Genomic DNA, 21,720 nt, shown 5'->3' with positions numbered 1-21,720 from the left:
GTAAAGATGCCTATCATCTTTATTGTCAGTAAGCTTTAATTTACGTTGGTCTAGATGATCGACTTCTCTGTATTAGCTCAGAATGCTGAGCTTTCTATTTAAGAAAAGAATATTTCAGAGCCGCTTGTGCATTTTCATTTCGTGTCCACATGGGGGCAGAGCTCGTCTTTCCTATAGTATAAAGGTCACAGCATCCTGTGTGTGACCAAGGCGGAAGTAACTCAGAGACAACGATGGAGCAGACAGCGAATTATGTAGAATATAAGGACCTTACTTCAGTAAATAACACCCCTTGGTAAAGCGGAATAAGGTACGTCGAACACTAAAATGTATTATTGTTATTATTATTATTACTGTTGTTGAAGAGGTCTATATTTATGTGTGGTAAACATGTAAAGTGGTGCACTCACTGATTAGGTTCTAATCAAAGGCACCTGCTGCCGAACAAGTAACGTTATTATTTATCATTATTTTTCCCTAAATGCCTTTATTATGGAAGACGAGTTCACCCTTAATATCTTTAAATTCAAATGTTTGTTTGAACACGTTAGGTGCTTTGTTGTGAACAATATTGAACTGTGAACAATATAACTAATTGTGTATGTTTGTGTTTGACTGTCCTATGCAGTTTTCACGGTGCAAACGGTGCAAAACGGTGCAAACGGTGCAAACGGAGCAAACGATGCAACCGTCACTACCTGTACAAACACGGTGCAACGACAACTACCAAAGAAAAGCTACAGTACTGCTATGCTGAAATGCAAAAGAAAAAAGAGAAAATCAATAAAAGCACCTGTACGAAACATAACCGCATCTTTATTTCACCACCAAGCCGGGGGGCAGTTACAGTACCTAAATTGTACCTAAATTGTACCTCATCCCATTTCTGCTTTGCACTATATAGTATTGGATATTAGTACACTGCATAGTATTGTATATTATATGGTAACTCAGTTACGTCTATTCTGCATCGAACATTGTACATATGTCTATACTGAACACTGTGACCTCATTTTCTACTTCTAATTTACATGCTATACTATGTTATTTGATACTTATCTTGTCTAGCACAGTCTCTGGAGCGTAACAGTAAGAAGCATTTTGTATAAAAGTATTCTGTACTTCTGTATGACAACTATTAAAGAAACTTTAAACTTGAGTAGTAGTAGTAGTAGTAGTAGTAGTAGTAGTAGTAGTAGTAGTAGTAGTAGTAGTAGTAGTAGTAGTAGTAGTAGTAGTAGTAGTAGTAGTAGTAGTAGTAGCCTAGTATTTCATTTTTGTAAACTGACCTGGATGAAGTAACCCATCATGGCTGCCCAGGTCAAACTAAAGTAACTCAAAGGTTTCATTAGACCTCAAGCCATGAGTTCTCTTGATAATTAAAATGTGTAGCTGACTCTCAGTATTCTCCCACTAGATGTCACTCATGCACCATGTTACATGTGAAACCTTCTTTTCATAGGTGCATATAGTTTAATTACACTGGACCACACAGATTATATCCAACACACACATCCTAAATCTATTTCCACCCAAAAGATGAAAATATGTAATGATCATTTTAGGAATTGGAAGATGTACTTACATGTTTGTGAGGGGAGGGGTAGGACTCTGCTCACTTCAGACAACCCCTATAGAACCTCTTCAAAACCTGTTAAGCTATGTCATACTTATATTATTATTATGCATTCCCAAATACCAAAAACCATGACATCTAAATTAGCCATATCAAAGCCATGCCATGTATTACACCCACAGTACAACTGGATTCAGTGAATTGCCCCAAAAAGAAGCCATATATATGCCTACCTAATAGTCATTCATTATTATAGAGTAAAAGAGAACCCATACAATATAGTAAATGGATGGATCTAAAAATACAAAAAAAAGATGCTCAGGAGGAGGATGGATGTAGCCAGGATGTGGCATGTGTGTATGACGTCATTTGTTCATGCACTGTGCGCCATTTTGGAAGGAAAAAAAATCACGGATAATTTCCGTGGTCTTGACAGATCTGGACCCGAGTCGTCCTCACACTGATTGTGGATGTTATCTATTTCCCCAAGCAAGTTGCATTGGCTGAATAAGTTTTGTAAGCTGTGTACAGCAAGAGCTGCTAAATGAAGCAATGGCAGGTAAGCTACTTTTGAAGCCAGAAAGGGATCCACCTCACTTGGTGTGTGTGCGTGTCTGCGTGTGTCTGTCTGTCTGTCTGTGTATGTGTGAGTGTGTGTGTGTGTGTCTGTGTGTGATGGCCTGAATCTGCAAGTTAGCTAGCAAAACGTTAGCCCTGGCTAGCTAAGTTGCTAGCTGTCAAAACTGTCACTGTCAGGTCATTTTATCACTGAATTAAATGGTTATCTGATGCTGACTGACGAGGTATATTATGTCTCGTAGGGGTTGCAGGAGGAAATGATTTTCAGTGGTGTTTCTCCCAAGTGAAAGGGGCGATAGATGAAGATGTTGCAGAAGGTAAGTAGTTAATGTTAGCTAGCTCCGCGGCTATAGGCTAAAACATTATGGATGAATCTGATGATGCTGAGTGTGTGCATCTTATCTTGAGATGTACGATAGCTAGCTGGTTACACGCCGTATTAATATAGTGTGCTCGAGGGAAACGATGTAGTACTAATAGTGTACTAGTGGAGGATGGTGTTATTTAATCGCCAAATAACAAGTTAGTGAGTTGGCTAGCTAGTTAGCTCTACTGGTAGCAACGCTAACAGAGGGGAGCGACCGTGTCCATGATGACGTCAATGTGCTGCGTCCATAAATTGTCCCAGTGATGACATGTGTGGTTTTCATGTTTCTTCTTAATACTAGATATGGTTACCTCTATTTACGGGATAATGTTACTTATGTACAGATTGCACTTTCCCCACGCGCTTCAAATTCACACATGCACATAATCGATCACAAGGGCATGACATTGACGTTAGCTGTCACAATTGCAATGATGAGTGCCACCCATGATATTCAAAGCATGTTTTGTTTTGATCTGTTTTCAGCCGACATAATTTCAACGGTTGAATTCAACTATTCTGGAGAGTTGCTTGCTACGGGAGATAAAGGAGGCAGAGTAGTGATATTTCAACATGAACAAGAGGTACGTTTTCGAACGAATGAAAAGTGGGCGTTGTCGTGAGGTGTCAGGCATGTGTTTATTGTCTGTTTGACCCTAATGTCATTGTGTCATCGTGCTGTTTTTGTGCCTTCTGTTTTCTTTTCAGTCTAAAAACCGTCCGCACCTGCGTGGGGAGTACAACGTCTATAGCACTTTTCAGAGTCACGAGCCGGAATTTGACTATTTGAAAAGTTTAGAAATTGAGGAAAAGATCAATAAAATAAGATGGCTTCCCCAACAAAATGCTGCTCACTTTCTACTCTCTACAAATGGTAAGAAACCTGGTATTCCCCATCAAGCATTGAATCTACAGATGCATCAAGAAATGTTAAATGTACTCCTTGCATCAATTCCTGACCGTTACTTAAACTATTCCTCTGATCCGTTTTTTTCCCCTCTCAGATAAAACTATCAAATTGTGGAAAATCAGTGAAAGGGACAAACGGGCAGAGGGATACAACCTGAAAGATGAAGATGGACGACTCAGAGATCCCTTTAGAATCACCTCTTTACGGGTAGGTCGCTGTCACACTTCGGATGAGACCGTATATAGTTTCCGAACAAACTTGTTTTGATCTAAAAAAAAAAAGAAAAGGTTGAACCGTTTCAAAAGGGTTGTTCTTGTGTCCGCAGGTACCCGTGCTAATGCCAATGGATCTCATGGTAGAGGCGAGTCCACGGAGGATCTTTGCGAACGCGCACACATATCACATTAATTCCATTTCTGTAAATAGTGATCACGAAACGTACCTCTCCGCAGATGACCTAAGAATAAATCTATGGCACTTGGAAATCACAGACAGAAGTTTTAGTATCCTTTCTCTCTGGGCGCCAGCGCCTCAACGTTGTGATGCGCAGCTTATTGTGGGGCTGCTATTGTTTGCTTTGTACACTTGACTTTAAAGTGGGCCTGTAAGGGCACAGGTGTCGAAAAAGAGTTCCTTAACAGTGTGTTCCCAGATATTGTAGACATCAAGCCGGCCAACATGGAGGAGCTGACGGAAGTAATCACAGCTGCTGAGTGCCATCCGCACCAATGCAATGTATTTGTGTACAGCAGTAGCAAGGGCACCATTCGCCTCTGCGACATGAGAGCAGCCGCTCTCTGCGATAGGCAGTCAAAGTGTGAGTATATCTGGAATGTCTGAAGTGTTAAGTGTGCAGGAAGCATGGTTTGTGTTTGGTATGAGGGAGTTGTGGTTGTTTTTTTTTGTTTTCTTTCTGTGTGACGTGTATCTCACCCATTCTAGTAATGGTGCATTCGGCCAGTCCTCGCCAAGTGTACCAGTTTACCACCAAGAAGTTTCTCTCGAAGGGCAGACAAGGTCGTAAATACAGTTTGTTAACTTGGGCTAGCTCCATGATGCCAAAGGTTTACAAATTGTTACGCAGCACTGGCCTTTCACCTTCTTGTGGTTGTAATGATTGTAAACAATGGTTTATTTTGTACATGGGGCATGAAACACCAGGAATAGTATCTTGATTTACTGTGAGTCCTAAGAGTTCATCAACCAACCTGCATCAAGAAAAGAAACATGGTTACGGTATTTTGCTGAATCGGTTGCCTTTGATGGAATTGGTTCCCTCTTTCTAACTTAACTCGGCACTACGCTAAGCCCTTGTGGAACACGGTCTCATCAGAAAACGTAAATAAAGTACTAATGGACCACAGGGAAAAAAGGTACATAATGTATGCTATGTTATAGCAATAAGTAATATATTTACATCTTGTATTAGTAATACGTTTCGTATCGGCAAAAGTCCAAAACAAACACAGCGACCTGTAGTCGAACCAACAATGATTGTGGTCGCGAGCGAGTGCTCTCACCACTCGACTAAACCACCCACCCACCTTGATACAGATACAGCAATACTATGAAGATGGTTCGTTTTAACGGTTTATGGTTAAGATATAACGTTTGGGTTAAGGGTAGTGTTAAGGTTAGGGTTAGTTTAAGGTGGTTTGGGGCGTAAATGTAAATGGGGCGAGGCTATCAGGAAAAGTGTGTCTCGGTAGTCTTGAGGTAAAGGCTTTTGTCTCTCATGCGAGCACCCCGGGTTCATCCCCAGCAGGGGAGCTCAAACTTTTTCTGAAAAACGTTAAAAGTTTAAACATTTTGAATATGTAATATGTACTTATATGTAATACGTACAGATTGTACATTTTCGTAAATACGTCAATATATTAGTTAATGGCTTTAAAATGATGTACAATATGTACCTTTTTCCTATGGTCGATTTAGTACTTTATTTACATATTTTAAGTGAGATCAGCATGCCTTGTATCACTTTTTGGATTGGATGGATTTACAGTTTGGGCGAGGACCCATGTTCTTTACTTTATTCTGCTTCCTGTTGAGATTCAATGCATTCGTCTGACGATGGGACACAACCCCATTGTATAGGATACAGTATGACGGTGTCATTAGGCTGCCGTTGTGATTTCAGTCTTTGAGGAGCCAGAGGATCCCAGCAGCAGGTCATTCTTCTCTGAGATCATCTCCTCCATCTCCGACGTGAAGTTCAGTCACAGCGGACGCTACATGATGACACGTGACTACCTCTCCGTCAAAGTGTGGGACCTCAACATGGAGAATAGGCCAGTGGAGACCTATCAGGTGCCTTTACCGCTTGTTAAATAATAATAATGACACTAATAATTGTACTTTTGGAAGGTATCTCAATAGTTGTTAACTTGTTAACACACATTAGCATCTTATGTGTTATATAACACAATTTTGACCGTCTCTGGTATTTATAGATCTGTTAACACGCTAACCTCCAGTTTACTTCCGGTAGGGGTGGGCAATATGACGATATTAAATAAATATCGGGTACAGTTCATTAACGATACACTTTTTAAACATATCGTGGACATCGTGATGTTTTGCACAAAATCTCACGTCAGGTTCTAAGCCGCCGCGGCTGAGATGAGACTTACTTTAGCGCAGCACTTTCCTCTCTCCCACACACAGACACACTCGTCCAATTTACGTCACATACACACACGCACACACCCAGAGAGTACTAGGGCTGCACGATTTTGGGAAATAATCTAATTGGGATTTTTCGGACAGATATTGCGATTGCGATAACATTTTTGATAATTCTTTTTTTTAACAGCCCCACAGAGGTTTATTGTAAAATGCGGCTTGCATCTGGCCTACGCGGTGGGTCTTTTCAGGACACCGAGCCTGAAAATGTTTTTTACCTGGGAATTGATACCGGTACCCTTTTTTTCTGTACTTTACTCTCCCTCTCTGAAGTCTAAACTTCACAACACACAATCTAAAACCCCTTACCTCCCTCTCCCAAACCGATCTTGTATCTCAATGGGACTTAAATAATATAATGTATAAATAATGGGTTAAATAAATTTAAAAAATAAAGATAATAATAATAATAATTGCGCTTTTTATTTTTTTTGCGATTTGATAATTGCATCATTTCGATTTAAAATCGATTAATCGTGCAGCCCTACCAGAGAGGCGGTAACTAAGTTAGCTAACTAAGCTACGCTAACTAACGTTAGCCGCTAACCCTGGAAACGCTCACAGGGGAGTGATCCACGACACCAGTTCCATTAGTGGGGGGTGGGGGGGGGGGGGGGGGGGGGGTGGGGCATGACTATCCATCAAAGGGTTAAATCAAGCATTTTTAACTGCTTTAGAGGAAATGTCACAATAATGCAATATATATCGTGTATCGTGATAGAGCAAAAAAATATCGTGGTATCATTTAGAGGCCGTATCGCCCAGCCCTAACTTCCGGTAGACTGTAAATTCATAGATTTTTAGCACATTCGAACTAAAAGATGCAAATTTGCTGTTTTCTGTGATTTAATCCCGATTTTGATGTTGCCATTTTCCAAGTATTATCCTTCTACAATTATTGATAGAAAAGTCAGAAAAAACAACTGGAGACTGCACACAAATATAAGAAGCAGCTAATGTGGAAGGTCTATTATCCACAAAGTGTTGTAAAATATAATATTGTACCACAATGCATTATCCCTTCAAGTCCTTGTATACAGATATGAGGGCAATGTGACTTTAACCATAGTGCGTAAATCAGTCACACAGTACGCCATCCAACGGTTTGATGAAAGTGGGTTTCTAAATCTTTCCACACATTCAGTCAGTCTAGAATATTTTGAGGCGATACTAATTGTAAAATATACTTTAACCCTTTCACTACCACACTACAGACAGTTAACACATTGACGGCCAGCCGTAGCCATCTAATATGTGGCTGGAGGACCACGCTTTGTAAACAAACCGATGTACTTTTGGATAGCTATATATATACTTTATAGTATTGCTATCTGTCCATTCTCATTGTCACTCGAGTGCATAAACCGTGCCTTCATAATGGCTTAAAGAAAATAAAAATCCATCGGTTGGTTGTCATTTTATAGCGTCATGAATATAAGCTTTATCGCAGTTTTCGTCTCGTATTTTATCTGGAAAGCTATTTATAGGGCTAAAGGCTAGTCACGTTATATCGAACGGCATTTCTGTTGTATATATACGAATGAAATAAAACAAACTGCTTAGCATCCGGACTATTACAGAGCATCTATGGATGAAATGGGGGTGGCGGGGGACGCCGATTAGTATTATTGATTAGCAATACAGTGTGCGTTCAAGTAGCCACATTCACTGATCGATCGCTTGCGTTTTACAACAATGTCCAATCCGGCTGTAATTTGGGTGAAGTGTGTCCTACCGTCAGCCCATGTGATCGCCGGCAGCATTTCCCCATTATTCATTGGCATCTGGTAGATCGATATGTCCATTGGCTGATCATAAATCCCATTATTCCAGGCTGAAATCTGCGCTTCGAACCGTGATCAAAGATGGAGGATGTTCGCTTGGGATCCAGGCTCATATGAAACGCCCATAGACAGTAAAAGAATTTTTTTCCCATTCGCCCTCAATGATACTGCAGTGGAGCGATGGCGCCCCTAAGAGGATCTGGCCGGTATTGCCTGTCGCCGATTTAAAGGAGGCGGGTAAATCTGCAGTCGATCGGGGATCTTGATCCGTTTATTAATATGGAATAAAACAATAACAACTTACCACGAGTCAACGCATGGCACCGAAACACGAGTTAACTCGTGGCTGGTCCTTAAAGTGTTAACAGTCTAGTGTGGTAGTGAAAGGGTTAACTTCACTTAAAAAAATATATCAAAGATACAAGACTGTACGCACCAGCCTTTGCCTGCTAATTGACTAATACCAGCTCATTATCTAGGTTTCTCCTTGCTCGTCGTTCTTTGGCCACATTCCCCTCTAAAACCTAAGAAAGCTCCTACTTAACGTGACATTTGAAGCAGAGATTGGTTGGGAGCCAACAGAGGCAGAAACATTCATAACCAATTAGGGCTGTACCGAATGCTTCGAAGCTTCCATCATAATGTTGACATTCGAATTCTAAATCATCATTCACATTTTGAATTTTTAATAAAAATTATTATTAGTATATACATTTTTTTAAATCTTTTTTGTTGTTGTGTCTATTCAATCTGTTTAAACCAATGGGGGTTTTCTTCACAGTTGCAGTTAAAGATTAGGCTACACTAATATTATACTATAAGACGTCACCATCACTTTCATACCAACCGTGCCCTTATTGGATTATTTATGTTGACGAAACTGATGAGTTATATTCATTAAAGAACGTTTATTTAATAAAAGAAAAATACTCATTTAATCAGATTAATCACTTTCAAATTGAGGATTTAGTTTAAAAAATATATATATAAATAAAATAAAAACGTATTTATTTTTTATGAAGTAAAATTTGTTTTTATAGACATTCAAAGCTTCGTTCGAATACTTCAATCGAAGCTTTGAATGTTAAAAAATTACATTCGGTACAGCCCTATAACCAATGGTACATACTGAAGCTATGGATGTCCAGATCAATTACTGTTACATACTGAAACTAAAACTAGTGATGTCCAGATCCATTAGTTAACATACTGAAACTAGTGATGTCCAGATCCATTACTGTTACATACTTAAACTAGTGATGTCCAGATCCATTACTGTTGCATACTGAAACTAGTGATGTCCAGATCCATTACATACTGAAACTAGTGATGTCCAGATCCATTACTGTTACATACTGAAACTAGTGATGTCCAGATCCATTACTGTTACATACTGAAACTAGTGATGTCCAGATCCATTACATACTGAAACTAGTGATGTCCAGATCCATTAGTTAACATACTGAAACTAGTGATGTCCAGATCCATTACTGTTACATAATGAAACTAGTGATGTCCAGATCCGTTACATACTGAAACTAGGGATGTCCAGATCCATTACTGTTACATACTGAAACTAGTGATGTCCAGATCCATTACTGTTACATACTGAAACTAGTGATGTCCAGATCCATTACATACTGAAACTAGTGATGTCCAGATCCATTAGGTAACATACTGAAACTAGTGATGTCCAGATCCATTACTTTTACATACTGAAACTAGTGATGTCCAGATCCATTACTGTTACATACTGAAACTAGTGATGTCCAGATCCATTACTGTTACATACTGAAACTAGTGATGTCCAGATCCATTACTGTTACATACTGAAGCTAGTGATGTCCAGATCTGATCTCAATATCCGACCTCTTAAACTGGTTTATATAGGCTACAGTAGGGCTGGGCGATATGACCAAAAACGTTATCGCGATAAAATTATAAAATTATTTTCATATAATTCGATATCGATAATTATCGTCGATATAATGTCCGTCAAGTTTAATTGACTTCTTATGCTGCTGCGAATGTCTCAAGTCGAGTTGATGTCGTCATCAGTCCGCGCACGTTACGTTAGTAGTTAGCCGACAAGCGGAGTATCTCATGACAATAAATATGACACTAAAATACTCTCTTCCGCCACAATATATTGAAACGAACTGTATACCTCACACTACTATAAACGTGGCCTCAGAATTCAAAACACACACATACTCGGCACGTAAATATATAAAACATCGGCGTGCAAGCTAATTAGCCTAGCAAGCCTGTAGTATCTAAGCGGAGTATTCCATGACAATGTGCTAAATATTACACTAAAATACTCTCTTCCGCCACAATATATTGAAACGACGTCCACTGTATACCCCCACTACTATAAACGTGGCCTCAGAATTCACGTCACACACATACTCGGCACGTAAATATATAAAACATCGGCGTGCAAGCTAATTAGCCTAGCAAGCCTGGTTGTTGAGTGAGTCCTACCTCCTTCCGGGTATACTTCGCTCTCGGCCATCTCCTTCACTGATTGGTTGTTAGCTGTTGTGCGTAAACACGTCATCACGTAACGTTGGTTGTTGTCAGTGAGTGTGGTGAGCCGAGGCTGAACGGAGCCAAGCTTGGAAAATCGATATATCGAAACTTTGCGACCACGTTTCATGTTTATTTCGAGGAAATAATTTATCGCGATAGTTATCGTTATCGTTTTATCGCCCAGCCCTAGGCTACAGTATATTAAATGCAATCAAATTCTGATCCTTTTTGTTAAAATATAAACTAAAACCATTGAGGGAAAGCTGATTTATTTCTTAATGCAGAGCTTTTCAATTGTCAAGCTTATTTCTTACCTAATATAGAGCCTTTTAATGTTATATTCCATTTAGTGGAAATCATGGATGGAATTAGGAATCCATCTATCTTTGAAGGGAACTCTGAAATAAATGCGGGAGGCCCCCGGAATTGTGAGTTTTTGGGCAAACTTGCATTATTTCTTTATGATCGATTATTACCACGACAGGATTAACCAAGACATAATTCTACACCAAGGCAATAAAATTCAGGGCTAGAGAAGTTACTGGGATGCTTGTTCTCTTCTGTCTAGGCATCTGCCTGCATCTTCCACTTGGTTACACACACAATCGACAGACTGAGAGCGGAGAAGCATTGCATCTGCTGTGTTTGTGTGTATAGGTTATGTCTGTGGGTGCATGCGCTGTGCATTCATTTTGGCCTGTTATACGAGGGGATTGTTTGCCAGTAATCCCTGTGGTTTGAAAGTGGTTATGGGACGATGAAGCCAAAATGTTGAACGATCCGTGATCAACGGGGGAAAGATGACCAGGCTATAAGCTATAGGCTATAACTCCAAGCAGAGCAGTCCCTGCTAAGGCAACGGCAGTAGAATTGGGCCAACCAATCGAGAGAGGCGCTCTGGTCGGTGGGAAGTGGGAACAGGCCTAGGCACATTCACGTACAGTAGTTGTCGCTGCTATCCTTATGATTAGGAATGATTCCATCAGCAAATAACATGACTGGACTCGAGAGAGAGAGATTCAGGCTATGCCTATCTGCAGTGCATACTGCATATCTGCATAACATGGAGAAAATAAAAATGAATGAGTATAAAGTAGAGTTTGAGAAAAAACTAAATGTTATGATGTCCTATCAACATGGGATTGGCTTTACAAACTTGAATGTACTGTGTACTGTGCAGCTGTACTATCTAGAAAAGTACAAATATCGGCAGACACTCGATATTAAATTACTTTGATTGGGATCAAAGCAAAAAAGCTTGACCGGGACATCCCTGACGAAAACATGTTTCTATCCAGGAGAGGAAAGGATCTATTGCTATGGTGTCCTGTTGGCAGGTTACCTGAATGGGAAAACTTTAGTGCGTGACTGATTGGCGATACAAGCACATAGGGTCTGACTAAAATATTTGGAGGCTAAGTATTGTACTCTGTTTCAGGTCCATGAATACCTTCGCAGCAAGCTCTGCTCCTTGTATGAAAATGACTGCATCTTCGACAAATTTGAGTGCTGCTGGAATGGCAGCGACAGGTAATATATTTGGACACAATTTCTCAGTATATCAGTTTCTCAGGTCTTGTTAAATATTGTTGCCTGTATTATTATCCGTGTTAAAATGGACACTCCACCCATATTAAGAAGCCTATCTGATTTGCTCCAGACAGGGGGTGTATTTTCTGTTTACCAAAACCCACTTGTACCACTATTTTGGCTTTTGAGATATTGGATGCAGAAATTAGTTGCATTTGTTTTGTTAGCAATATCAGTGGAAGTAAATGGGGGCACAAACCATATTCACGAAGAGCCCTTCCATAAAAGTGGCTCTGTTGTGATGTTTAGGAAGATGCTTGGAATGTGCTTCATATGATTTTGTGAAAATGGGTTTGGGACCCCACTGACTTCGACTAGCATTACAAACACATACTGGTAACTTATGCTTGGAATATCTCCAAAACACAGCATCAAGTGTTTTTTTTATGGATTGACTGAAATTACTGCCAAAAAAATCTGTTGGACATGTCCTCCTAGATATTAGGCATTGAGCCTATTTTCTAGCATGAGACGTGAGGCACTCTGCAAAATAGACATCGAAAATGCTCTGTCGACCACACTGTTGGCGCGGGCACCATCACGCGCGCAAGCCGCTACAGTTCAGCGAGGCAGCCGTCGTGTGGACATAGCGCTAAAGATGGGCGTCGTCAAAATGGGTAGACCGTCCTGTTTTTAAAGAATATCCAATGAGACACTCTTGTTTCCCCTCCCTCCCCCTTTAGTGCCATTATGACCGGCTCCTACAACAACTTCTTTCGGATGTTCGACCGTAACACCAGGCGGGACATCACGCTGGAGGCGTCCAGGGAGAGCAGCAAACCGCGGGCCACCCTCAAGCCACGCAAGGTGTCCACCGGTGGCAAGAGGAAGAAGGACGAGATCAGTGTGGACAGCCTGGACTTCAACAAGAAGATCCTCCACACCGCCTGGCACCCCAAAGATAACGTGATTGCCGTGGCGGCCACTAACAACCTGTACATTTTCCAGGACAAAATCAACTAGAAGAGAAGACGTCTGGGCTCCTGAGGAAGAGGGCTTTTACCGTACCTGTGTAGTTATGCCTACTTGTCTATCTGTATAAGAAGAAACAGCCGCGTTGTCCTCCTGGTGAAGAATTCGAGAAGCACGTGTCTTTTTTTTTTTTGCCACAGGAGGTTGATCCATAGGCCTGTTTTATTTTCAGTCTGAGCTTAGGTCGTTTTTTTCCCTTTGGCACCCGGGGGCAATCGACATGCCCCTTCCTTGACCCAGAAAGCCCACTTTTGGGGTCTAATTGATGGAATGGCACTCCCTAGAGGTCAAACTCACTCCCTAAGAGGTCAAACTCTTTGAGCATTGGTGTTTGTGTTGACATTTTTTGAGCCTTCATTTCACGATTTAACGACTGAACTCTTGGAAGCCCAAAAAAAGAAAAGAAAAGAAAAAGAGAAAAAAAATAATGACGTCTTGTCAAAAGTTTAACACCATTGCAAGATTTTGGGCCCCATCTGAAACATGATGGCCTATAAGCCTAACTAACATTCCCCCATTGGTCATGTATTCAGGCCAAAGTACTGGTGGCAGAGGTGGTGAAATTGGAAAGTAGACTTATCTCTTCTCTCCCCTCCTTCCTCTTACTTTACCCCCCCCCCGTCAAATACAGTGACATTATCTCACTGACTGTATCTACTCAAGTACACCTTGTCATCCACATAATAAAAGAAGTAACTAAAAACTACAGATGTGTTATTAAATTTAGAACTATGTATTAAAACATGTTGTTCTTTATTGCTTTGCATGTTTTTATGTTGGGGGGGGGGGGGGGGGGTTGTCCAAGTCACACCACTGTCTTTTATTTTATTTTTTTTAGCAGATCTCAAAGCAATCTTGTAAAAGGAACTACTATTTGGGGCTATACGTTTTTCAGAACCACTGTTGGAGAGAGAGAAAGAAAGATGACCGATCATGTGTTTGTGTCGAGACATTTTTATTTCTAGTTGTTGACCATGTTTTTAGGATACAGGCTGGAAACTACATGGCACAGAGCCGGGGGGCCACAGGACAAAGGGAATATCTGCAGCCTTAATACCTAGCTTCTATCAGTGACAGCTACAAAGTTATGTCCCCAAACGTTTTACAAACCTCATGTGCATTATTTTTAAATCCTATTTTATAGAGTTATGTCCTCATATACTGCTGCTATGCGTGGCCGTCTATGAAATCACTATATAGTCGAGGAGGAGGAAAGATTGCACACCATACAGTTTGTGATAGAGTGCCTCCCCAACTCGTGTTCTAATAAAACAGGTACAGACGCAGCGCTCAAAAATCAAACCAATTCTGCTGCTTGTCTGCTGCTTGTTGCTGCTTGTGTGCCACTTAAGTCTACTCAGGTGTTAATTTTCCGGGGGTGTTGGCTGGGGGAACAAAGGGAGGGTAGTTAACTTAAGTGCTTCCCCAGGGAGGGGGTCGGGGGCTACTGCCCTCAGACCCCCAAAATAATTTTTATATGGGCAGTCTGACTTGGGGTACTGACCATATATTAGTGTTGCAATGCATGATAAGTAAACAGTGAAAAAAGCTAAGAAATCTGATGGGGCTGGGACATTTGGGACGAATAAAAATGTAAGATGAAAATCTGCCCAGCCTGTGGGAGGAAGTGGAGGTGTGAAATCTGGCCCAGTCAAGAACAATAGAGTGGTAGAGAGTGGTAGAGAGGCATGAGAGGTTTGAGTTTTGAGTGCTGTATCTGTAGGAACGTTTTTAAAGACAGGCTTCATACATGTGCCCTTCTTGATCTGTTAGGGACGTCACTCGAATTCGAACTGCATACTGAAAAAAAGATAAAAAATTTGGATATTTTTCTCTCTAGTTGTGAATGCAAAATGAAGGGTCGGCTACACAAAGAACATGTACTGATTATTACATTAAAACAAAACCCATAATGCATTGTCTTTGTCCAATGATTCCTAACATGGCAATGTATTCACTTGTTTTATTATTTTTGACCAAAGTTCAATAAAAATCTAATTGTGTTCATCTGCATGTGGTCCTAACAGTCTTTGTGGAGATGAAAAGATGTGATGCCGAATGCTCCTGTTCGGGTGCGTGTGCATATCCACTGAGGTTGGGAGAGAGCGATGGGTACAATCATTCTTTATTTTGTCTTGAAGAAAAGAAAAAAACGAAAAAAACAACGGACCATGATTGTGCTGAAAAGGCAACCATATTCACAGTTGTATATAACAATACAATCCAAGATTTACTTTTGCATGTAACATTTGCACATATTGAGCAATCGAACAAAACCCCATTCCTTGTAGTATAAATGAGGATAATCACTTAAAACGATGGTAGGCTCATCCATCATACCTTATCCTGAGGACATGGGGGATCAGGCCACACGCCAAAATTCATCATAATTTTCTCATCACAACTGATGTATAAATTAAATTACGAGATGTGCAAGAATCAACTTGAAAGCGACGTGATTTAACATTTGTACATATTGAGCAATCGAACAAAACCCATTCCTTGTAGTATAAATGAGGATAATCACTTAAAACGATGGTAGGCTCATCATACCTTATCCTGAGGACATGGGGGATCAGGCCACACGCCAAAATCCATCATAATTTTCTCCAAAATTCATCATAATTTTCTCATCACAACTGATTACACAATTAAATTGCGAGATGTGCAAGAATCAACTGGAAAGCGACGTGATTTTTCACAGTAAGAGGAACAAAGCGTTCATATTATTACAAGTCGGTCCCAAAGCGTGCAGAAGAGCCAGAGGCAACAAAACCATCCACTAGAATGAGGAATGGACTGGTCCTCGTATGACAGCAATAACCGATCCTTGATTCCTTGTCCTAGAGGGGGGGGGGGGGGATTGGCCAAAATGATGGAGTGTGTGTCACATGACCACATCTCCCTGGATCATGGGGTCCCATTTTAAGGCATGCCAAAGCTGTATGAATCACATCAATGTGACAGGTGTCAATCACCATCCTGCTCAGTAGGTGTTGTGTGAAGTCAAGCGCTTCCCGATGTATATTCTACAAGGAAAGACACAAAGACAAGATCAATAAAGATGCTACTGCTAGCAGAGAAATACAAGAATTAACCCTTGTGGGTGCATATTAACTATATCCAAAAATGTTAACTGACTATTTATGACATGCTACTATTATGACACTGCATAGGGATGATACCGATTAGATCTCTATAGCTGAAGTTACGAGTGCATTCAAACACCGTCCCTTACCCCAGGCCAATAGCAAGAAGATGAGAGATGATTAAAGAGGGGAGGAAAAGCTTGAGGAAGTCGGTCGAGAGGACGCCTCCCTTCTTCATGACACTGGTGTTCCTGACGCTGAGGGAGGGCTTGGCCCGCTTGGGGTGCTTCAGCAGGAACTCCCTACAGAGGAGCACATCAATATTTCACAGAGATGAATTTATTAACATCCATGAGTGCCAGGCCAGTGTCATTATGTCAGCCCCCTTAGCTCACACAGATGTCATCTGACATTCCATTAAATTACAGTTACAAATCGCTATGTAAAAAAAGTGACGTGTTTTAAGTGTGTAAATGATTGGGAAATTCTTGACTGCCTGAGTCAATTACGTTTGACGCTCCGGCTGGTCTTAATTATATTCACATTAGGCGATTATGTCTGTCTGCTATGGTAGTGGAGTAACAACATTGAATTCACATAATGTTGTAAAATAATTTACATGTGTTTGTTTTGTCATGTAGCAATGTTGTTAAACTATTTTAAGGGCACCAACAGTGTAACATTTTTGCCTGTGTTAATATAATGTTGTTCTGACTAAGATAATTACATGAACACATTGTCAAAAGACCGTAAGGACTAATGATCAGAGCTTCTGTGATCCGGATTTAGACCTAGGTATGGAAACATAGGAGAGGCCACACACTTTGGCGGAGTGTTCTCGGGTCGACTGGACCAGTCCCAGATCCAGTCAGAATTCTTCTCCAGAAGATTCTCCACTTCACGTCTTCTTTCTTGGAAGTCTTCATCCGACTGAAAAAACACCAATATTGAGGATGGATAACGGCTGAGCAAATCCAATTTACAATGGTCTAAAACGTATAAAAGGTGTCATTCCACATTCCTTTATAAAAGATAACTTTAACTCTACTACTGTCTCCATAAAACCAACACATAATAAACTCAAACCAATTACATTTATATTTTAATCAGTGGTTCTGGTGAATTTACCTGTGAGCTGGCCTCTGAACCTCTCCAAGTCAGTGGTTCTGGAGAATTTTCCTGTAAGCGGTTTGCTTCTGAACCTCTCCAAGTCAGTGGTTCTGGTGAATTTACCTCTGAGCCGTTTGCCTCTGAACCTCTCGACAGAAGAAGGGGAGTCTGTGCTCTGAGAGGACTACAGAAAGGCACATGGCAACATAGAGAAAATTAACCTTTTGATAATCTGACAAGGCATATATATATTTGTTGGGATTCTGTAATAGTATGTTACAACGACGACACCATTGGAATTACTTAGTAGTAACACAGTAACGTGAATAGAGAATAATGCCATTCTATTTCAACGGTAGGACAAGTTAGTAAATTAATACAATGTGATTAAAGAAACAGCTTCCTCTTTCCACAGACCTGTTGCATTGTGAACTTCCTTTGGAGCTGTTCCTGCCCGACTCATGCTGTGCGTCTAGCAGCATTTTCTCCATGTCGCCTTCCTGACTGGCTGTGGGGATCTGTTCCTGGCTTCCATGATGACTAACACCCTGCGAGCCTGTAGGAAAGTGTAACTCTACCCAGGAGCCTGACAATAAACAAGACACAGTCAAGACACTGATATAATACTTGCAATTTTACCGGTGATTTTTATGATGCAAGCTCAAGTTTATTAATCATTTGTAGGTATTAAAGCACAGAGCTACAATTGTATTTTGTAGTGTCTCCAGCTCGAGAGATACAAGGTTGGAACGAGTAGCCAGATAAAAAGAAAAATGAGAAATGCATTTTGTAGTGTTTGGTCTTTATTCTTTTCCTTCCTGTATAAAGCACAATCTCAGGAGGCTCACACAGAACCAAGCATTTCACTGTAATGTACATGTACCTTATATGTGACAAATAAAACAAAACTTGAACTTGGAACACAAGTGCATTGGATACATTTTATTTGTAAAAGGTGAGACTTAAGGTAAATGGTCATACCAATCCCCTCCCCCACTCCATTAAAAATGTTGTTATACACCTGAGAAGATTTCAATCCCTTTTCCGGTAACCTATGAAATGGTGTCTACAGATCAAGATCACTAGTTTCAGATCTCAATCTCAATCATCTGTGAATCCGCCAAGATGCAATAAAGAGGCACTAAAATACTATTGTTAAAAGGTTATTATGTATGGCACGTTCGGCTATGACATCGCCACAAATGTTCCAGAATGTTCGATGTTCTAGAATGTTCGGCTATGACATCGGGGTCATCCCTATGTTCCCTGGGAGCGTCTATTCTTTTACCAACGGATTTCCAGTTCCGCGTTCGCGTTCTGCGATCTGATTGGCCACTGACGTTTCTGGGCATGTGACATGTGCGCCCAATCGCGTGACGCGCCCATTTCCGCCTCGAACAGCAGCAAACTACCTAACGCCTAGTTTATCACTGGTTAAGCTTAGGCGACTCTTTCGAAGTTGGTTAAGGTTAGAGTATGGAATCAGGGCTGGTGTTCTATCGCCCTGCTCTAAGACAAACTCTAACCGTAACCAACTTCGAAAGAGTGCCTACGCTTAACCGGTGAAAGAAAGAGGCGTCCGCCCGATTGACACAACCAGAAACGTCAGTGGCCAATCAGAGCGCAGAACGCGAATGCGGAACTGGAAATCCATTCGTAAAAGTATTCAGGCGACCCGGGCTCTATGTTTTCCGGGTTCTATGTTCCCCGATTGATTGATTGATTGAAAATTGTATTAATGTCCGCCTTGTTTCAAACTGGTTAAGCTTGGCGACTCTTTCGAAGTTGGTTAAGGTTAGAGTTTGGAATCAGGGCTGGTGGTCTATCGCCCTGCTCTAAAGATAAACTCTAAGCATAACCGACTATCGCTACTGGGGAACATAGGACCCGGGGAACATAGACATGCTCCCATGACATCGTCACAAATGTTCCAGAATGTTCGGGCGGAACTAATGTTCCTAACAATAGTTCAGTGGGTGAATTATGTACCATTACAATCACTACAGGCTTTAAAAAGTACAATCGACCTGATTGTATTTTTACAGCCAATTATATATTGGCCGATTGACTGTAGACTTGCCATTTTTATGAGCTTTATACAGGTACACTTTGCTTAATGCAAGGGAACAAAATAATAACCATGAAAAAAAAAATCAGTTAATTTCTCATTTAAAAGGTAGAATCTGTAATGTGGATAACAGCGACATCTAGGTACTGATCAGTTATTTATTTGTGTACTGTTTTTGTTTTTATCTAGTGTGTGGGTTGGATTGGGGAGGAGTTGCTACTGCTGTGGTCACACTTCACTCTGCCAAGAGAAGTCTGGAGAAATCCACAGAATAATAAATTACTAAACTCCAACCCACACGGAAACAAAAAAGTTAACAAAGTGAAATAACATGCGGGCTCTTTATTTAGATTATTATGAAGGGTGTGTATCTTCGTGGGTTTAAAATGATAATAATAATAATATAATATACCCACTTGACTAGAATATGTCACCTTGTGTGGTAAGCGAATAGTCAAATGTATGTTTAGTTAGTTCGCAACTAGCTCAAATAGCCAATAATAACAGTGTAGATATGCCTTCACAGGGACAACCTATGTTGTTGTCACGTCGTTTTTAGGGCCAACGCTTTGCTAACAATGCTGGCAAGCTTTTCACTACTCAGACAAGAAAGACACAATACATTACCTTGTAAATTGTCTTCCGATGGCGTTTCCATTTGAAGAGACGTTGTATCTTAATCTATTGTAAGTGAACCGTTCGCACACTTTTTAATGTTCAAGTGTTGAGAAATGTTGGAGAAATGTCTACACAACCTGCTGGAGCTCGAACTAGCACAATAACAATGATGACGCAATGTTCTGTTTATCTAACATGTGATTGGCTCGCAAAATGAGGGCACGCGCGGCACGTAGACGCCTCCCGCCGGATGGACTGAGGAAAATTAACAAATGTAATACAAATACACGTCTAATCCCCTGGTTGGCCTTTTCTTTTACCCCTGTTTCATTATTGTTAACCAACCATGCTTATAATTTGGCCATTCTCATCTTGGTTTTAACGTTTTATTTTAGCCCATGCCAACACTATTGTTGTAGCCAATTTGATGATTTTACCGTGGTTGCTTTATTGTATGAAGGTGCTGTGTTGGTGCTGTGAAGGTGTCTTGAGATTATTGACTAATTAGCTGGGCAATGGGCATAGGAGGCGGGGCTCAGATGATCTCGGGCACAGCCTATTTGTACGTGTGTCACAGGTGCGCAGCTGGAGGGAATTTGGGAAAGTCACAGGGAAGCCAGCCACACAGTTTTTCAACCATGCGTGTTTTGTTTGTTTTCAGTTGTTTTGAGTTATTTTTCAGGTTTATTTCGCAGCACTAGTTATTTGTTTAGGTTACAGTTAAACACCGAGTTTATGTTACGCTTTGCTTTTCCACCTTGCAAGAGAAAATAAAACTCGTTAAATGCACTCGGAGAGGACCTGGTTTACTATCAACAAGCACCACGCATTGGAAAGAGCTTCGTACCATATTCCCTCACTGGCATCTTTTTGTTGTTCGGTTGCCCTTACAACTATACCATTTTATATTTATTTATTTTGTGAAGCAGTTCAACTGAATTGTCTACAGATGGCAGTGCTTGCCTGTCTCTCTCTTTCTCTCTCACGCTCACTCTCTCCCCTTTCTGGAGGCATATTGAGGGTCCCTGTAGGAGCCAAAGCTATATATTTAGGTTATTGTATTATATGAATGTTTAATATTGATTGGATTTAGATAAAGTCATTGAACCGTTGTATTTGTCATAATAGAACATTCTAGAACATTTGTGATGTCACAGTATGATGTCATGGTCGAGCATTCTAGAGCATTTGTGATGATGTCATAGCCGAACATTCTAGAACGTTTGTGTTGAGGTCAGAGGTTCTATGTAGGATTGTTGGTAACTGTCTAACTGCATGTATAGCTGTTTCCACTGGAGGGCGCTCTGGGCGGAGCCACTCAAGAACACCACCGGGTGGCGAGTATGGATGGAGATGTCTCCTCCTACTCTATCGAGTAGGGTATATCTGCAGAGCCACAGAGCCCAACGTCTGGGCTTCGTGGCGTGGACATGGCTTGAGGCGGGGCTTCGTGGCGTGGACATGGCTTGTGGCATGGACCTGGCTTTGCACTACTGCGCATGCGGATATGGGGGGGGGACGCCAAACAGCCTGCAAACTACCTGGCGTTCTATCGCCATGCTCTAAGACAAACTCTAACCTTAACCAACTTCGAAAGAGTGCCTAAGCTTAACCGTCGAAAGAACTTGCCGTCACGCTCTAAGACAAACTCTAACCTTAACCAACTTCGAAGAGTGCCTAAGCTTAACCAGTGTAGAAACAGGCGTCGGCCAATCAGAGAGCGTCTCCGAGAAATGCGGCTTGGTTTGGTATTCACGCGAGCGAGAGAGAGCGAGAGAGCCCCCCCCCCCCCTCATCCGCATGCACAGTAGTGCAAAGCCAGGTCCATGCCACAAGC

General features: G+C 41.0%; 2 protein-coding genes across 2 annotated transcripts; one reads left to right on the top strand and one right to left on the bottom strand.

Moving 5' to 3' along the window:
- The first annotated feature begins 1,973 nt into the window (after positions 1-1,973).
- Positions 1,974-13,754, top strand: LOC311234914 (serine/threonine-protein phosphatase 2A 55 kDa regulatory subunit B delta isoform). Its single transcript, XM_084322190.1, has 10 exons — positions 1,974-2,135; positions 2,398-2,472; positions 3,009-3,106; positions 3,231-3,396; positions 3,527-3,639; positions 3,758-3,935; positions 4,085-4,249; positions 5,573-5,742; positions 11,875-11,966; positions 12,710-13,754. Exons 1-10 carry the CDS (start codon positions 2,129-2,131, stop codon positions 12,987-12,989), a joined length of 1,344 nt encoding a protein of 447 aa, XP_084178316.1. The 5' UTR covers positions 1,974-2,128; the 3' UTR covers positions 12,990-13,754.
- Positions 13,755-15,106: 1,352 nt separating this feature from the next.
- LOC311234915 (BCL2/adenovirus E1B 19 kDa protein-interacting protein 3-like) lies at positions 15,107-20,031 on the bottom strand. Its single transcript, XM_084322191.1, has 6 exons — positions 19,893-20,031; positions 17,615-17,783; positions 17,216-17,381; positions 16,911-17,017; positions 16,237-16,389; positions 15,107-16,027 (listed from the first exon to the last, which is right to left on the bottom strand). Exons 1-6 carry the CDS (start codon positions 19,921-19,923, stop codon positions 15,985-15,987), a joined length of 669 nt encoding a protein of 222 aa, XP_084178317.1. The 5' UTR covers positions 19,924-20,031; the 3' UTR covers positions 15,107-15,984.
- Positions 20,032-21,720: the final 1,689 nt, after the last annotated feature.

This window comes from Notolepis coatsorum, assembly GCF_963971535.1.
Source record: "Notolepis coatsorum genome assembly, chromosome: 9".
Taxonomy (NCBI): domain Eukaryota; kingdom Metazoa; phylum Chordata; class Actinopteri; order Aulopiformes; family Paralepididae; genus Notolepis; species Notolepis coatsorum.
The sequence above is the reverse complement of the archived record's forward strand: the minus strand, read 5'-3'. Positions and strand labels throughout refer to the sequence as shown.